Source organism: Lontra canadensis, unplaced genomic scaffold, assembly GCF_010015895.1.
Source record: "Lontra canadensis isolate GAN:19392208 unplaced genomic scaffold, GSC_riverotter_1.0 scaffold19, whole genome shotgun sequence".
NCBI lineage: Eukaryota > Metazoa > Chordata > Mammalia > Carnivora > Mustelidae > Lontra > Lontra canadensis.
The window spans coordinates 19,796,296-19,800,594 of NW_022631013.1; the positions used below are offsets into that span (position 1 = coordinate 19,796,296).

At 37.4% G+C, this 4,299-nt stretch overlaps 1 protein-coding gene across 1 annotated transcript; it reads right to left on the reverse strand.

Annotated features, from left to right (window-relative positions):
* Positions 1-2,951: 2,951 nt before the first annotated feature.
* LOC116869575 (olfactory receptor 13C3) lies at positions 2,952-3,986 on the reverse strand. Its single transcript, XM_032860897.1, has one exon. The coding sequence runs from the start codon at positions 3,903-3,905 to the stop codon at positions 2,952-2,954; it is 954 nt and encodes a 317-aa protein (XP_032716788.1). The 5' UTR covers positions 3,906-3,986.
* Positions 3,987-4,299: the final 313 nt, after the last annotated feature.

The following is a 4,299-nucleotide window of genomic DNA, read 5'->3' on the forward strand; positions in this document are numbered from 1 at the left end:
TGGCACATGTGCCCTTTTCATGGCTCACGGCCCTCATCAGCACTGTTCTATTGTTTAACTGGAGAAGTCATTGCTCATAGTTTATGTCTTCCAAAAGATGCATTCTCTATATTTATAAAGTCTCTATATTTATAAATATATACATAGACAAATTATGTAACTATGTCCAGGATTTGCTTCAAAATAATCTGGAGGAAGAAGATCGATAATGATGAGAGAAGACTGACCACATGTTGGTAATAATTTAAGTTGTATGATTGGTACCTGGTATTTTATTAAATTACTCTCACTCTTTTGTTAAATATTTGAAATTGAAATTTTCAGAAGTATGTTTTAAAGAAAAAGTAAATATAAATATGTGTATATGTAGATAAATAAAGATACAAATATGTATGTGTAAGTATATATATAAACAGAGCTGTAAACATATTGGGGGAAACTTTTCTAATGGGATGGGTAATATATTTCTGAGAGTAATTTAGCTAGAAATTAGAATAAGTTCATATCATCTGCCCTTTGAACTTCAACTGTTAAAATTTATTCTTTGAAACAATGGGTATTTACGTAAAAAACCACAAACTTTAACCTTAATGGTTCATAGTACATTAAAGTGATAAATCAAAGTAAAAACATGATAAATTTATAACTCCTAATGACTAAGAGAAATACTGAAAGTGATATCTTTGGGAGATGGTAAATAGACAACATATTTTTTACATATTTTTAAATTTATTTTATTTATTTTAGAGAGAGAGAAAGCCCGTGTGTGCATGTGTGTCCATGCACAATCAAGCACAGGGAGGGGATGGAGGGGGAGGGAAAGGAAGAGGGTGAGAAGCAGACTCCGTGCTGAGTACAGAGCTTGATCTGGGGCTCAATCTCACAACCCTGAGGTCATGACCTGAGCTGAAATCAAGAGTCTGATACTTAACCAACAGAGCCACCCAGGCACCCCTTTAAACATTTTAAAATAATTTTTTATTTAAAAAATATTTATTAATCGGGAAACCACACACCTAACAATCTCTTGGAAATTTTCTGATTTTCCAGGGAGGACAACTTTATCATCGAATCTATTACCTTTCCAATCATGGATAGACATGATCATTCTTGTTTATATCAAAGTCTTATTCAAATCACTTTTATATACCTATGGAATATTTTTTTTAGGTGAAGGGTTCAACTTGATATAAGCCTGAATATAAGATGCTAACATTCTTGATGTTATGTGGGAAACAATTAAAAATTAAAGTGCTAAGGAGTTGGTTTAAACAATATAAATAACATTTTTACATTCCTAAAACCTGTTGTCACGTATCTAAAATTAAAGAGACTTAAGGGTCAGATACAAATGCAGGGCTTCTAGTGGGGAGGGAGAAGAGGAGAAGTGCCAGAAATTCAAAAGGCATTACCCACAGTGTCTAGGGCATGCCTTTCTGAATAGAACCAAAAGCAACACTGATGTAATTCAACCCAGAAGAGAGAGCAGAAGCTGGAAGTTTTCTGCTGTGACAATGCTTCATTCCTGGTGGGATAGTGGCAAGAACAGCAGAATTCAGTGACCAGATCACTTAGGTAGAAACTTAAGTCACCCAAGGCAGTGGACTGGCAAAGAATGAAGCCTCTGAGTAGGAGATAGGGAGTTACATTGTGGCTCCAAAACAAAATAAGAAAGAGGAATATTAAACAGGAAATAAAGTCAAAGCCCAGCTATCACAGTGGGCTAAGAGTTGACAGAAAAGATAGATGGTGTGGCCCAAAGATAACCCTTCTCTCAGCAATGGCCTTCTAGACAAGGAATCAATAAAAAAAGAAAAAGAAAAAGAAAAAACATAAAAGACTTACTGAAGAGTTTCAATTCATTGGAAAATGTAAGAACTGATTTTATTTTCCCAGTCATTGTTTTTACCACTTCTTCTGAGCTTGTAAGAACACCACAGGCAGGTTTGAAACATTTCTGTTTTTTTCTGGCAGAGAATACTCACCTTCCTCCCACTTCTAGACTAGCTCCTCTGCCAGCTGGCAGCCTCGAGAACCCTGCAGGCCTCCACTCAATCAAGCCAGTAGCCAGGCTCTCTTTGTAGGAATCCAAAACCTTAAAGGGCTCTTTTGCAACGCCCTCACTTAATTTGACTTGGAAAAAACAATTTTCCATTCTTTCTCAGGGACTATAGAGAAATGCCTCCTGCCACCCATTGTGCACTCTCCATAAGGTAGACAACTTCCTTAATTATTTCTTCCCTGGGCCTGAGCTTCTCTTTATATAGGTATGGGGGAAAGGCAAACACAGTATGATTTATATTAACAGACTGACTTTCAGGAGGAGGCTTTAGCTCTCAAAATTACTAGCTTATGGTAAAAGAGATGCTCAATAGTAACTTTTAGTCCTCAATCTGGAGTCTTAGCTTCAATTCTGAAATTCTAGGACACTGTGAAGTAGCACTATGTTAGATGCTATCTCCAATTTATTGCAACCTTAAATGACACTGAAACCTTAAATGACACTTTCTCCAATTTATTGCAACCTAAAATGACACTGAAATTTTTATTACAAGTAAGGTAACTATGGCTTACAAAGAATAGTATATCCAATGTCATTGACGTGGTGTCAAATGGCAGATTTTGTACCCTTGCCTACTTCCAAACCTATGTGTGATTATTTTCTATTATGTGTCCACACAAATCACCAGAAACACTCATCTCAGATATCATCAAGGATGAGATCCTAATAGAATTCACCATGCTTGTGAGCTCTAGATCAGCACATTTTGGAAAGTGAGTTGAAAGCGAATTACAGTTCTCAGTAATTCTAGTTGAGTAGGACTAGGGAAGGGGAAGAATAAAAATAGCTCTCCTTAACTAAAGTTTCTGCAAAAGTTTTTACTCATTGACCTATGAGTACATCTTCATGCCTATTACACAAAGACATGCACTTTCTATATAGGAAATACTTACTTAATAGGTTTTCTGTTCAGAAGATATTTTATGGCAGCTTTTACATCCTTGTTCCTCAAGCTATAGATTATAGGATTTAGCATGGGGGTCACTACCCCATAAAACAGGGAAATGAGCTTGTCTGAAGTTTGAAACTTGTCTTCTCCAGGCAATTCTTGAGACTTGGGCTTGGCGTACATGAAGAAGATGGTACCATAAAATATGATCACTACAGTCAGATGTGCTGAGCAGGTGGAAAAGGCTTTGCGTCTCCCTGTGGCTGAGTTCATTCTCAAGATGGTATAAAGGATGAGCATATAGGAGAAAAAAATGACCAGCAACGGAAGAACCAGGAATGCCATATTCGATATCACCATGGTGATAATATTGAGGGATATGTCAGCACAAGCTAGCTTAAGGACAGCTAATATTTCACATGTGAAATGATTGATAATATTATTCCCACAGAAAGGCAATCGCATGGCAAGAGATGTTTGTACAATTGAGTTGATACCACCAGAGAGCCATGACACAGAAGCCATTAGTATATACACCACCTTGCTCATGATGATAGGGTATCTCAGAGGGTTACAGATGGCTACATAGCGATCAAAAGCCATCATGCCAAGGAGCAAACACTCTGTGGATCCCATTGCAAACCCAATGAACATCTGTACTGTGCATCCGGAGAAGGAAATGTTCCTTTTCTTTGAAATTAAGCTCACCAAAGTTGAGGGAACAGAGGAGGATGTATAGCAGATGTCCAGGAGAGAAAGGTTGCCCAGGAAGAAGTACATGGGGGTGTGAAGACGGGAATCAAAGATGCTTGCTATGATCAGAACACCGTTGCCAATCAGAATCACTAGATACATTACTAAAATTAGAACAAAGTAAATGATCTCAAATTTTGGGTAACCAGAGAGTCCCAGAAGAAGAAATTCTGATGTAAATGTCTGATTAATTTTATCCATGTCATCTGCTTTCAGGATGTCAAGCGAAGATCAAAAACAAAATATATTCACTGCCAAGAAACCAATGTTACAAATTACCTGAACAATCCATTTTTTAATATGGTGTTATAAGGAGTGTTTGCTTGAAGCTCTGACATCCAGTCATCTTCAACAATGTGTGTGACTAGGAATCAGTGAAATTGGGAATGACAGGAGTGCTGATGCCCACTTATAATATGCGAAGCTCTACCTATGACCAGACAAACATACAGAAGTAACCTTTCCTGCTGTTGACATGTTGCTGTGTGTTAAGGTTTCCAAAACTCCTGACTAATTACCAACTATGAGCCTAACTTCCTCTGCCCCAGAAAGCAAGTGGTGGAGATGGCAAAGTCTACTCAATAAGGACCAGAAA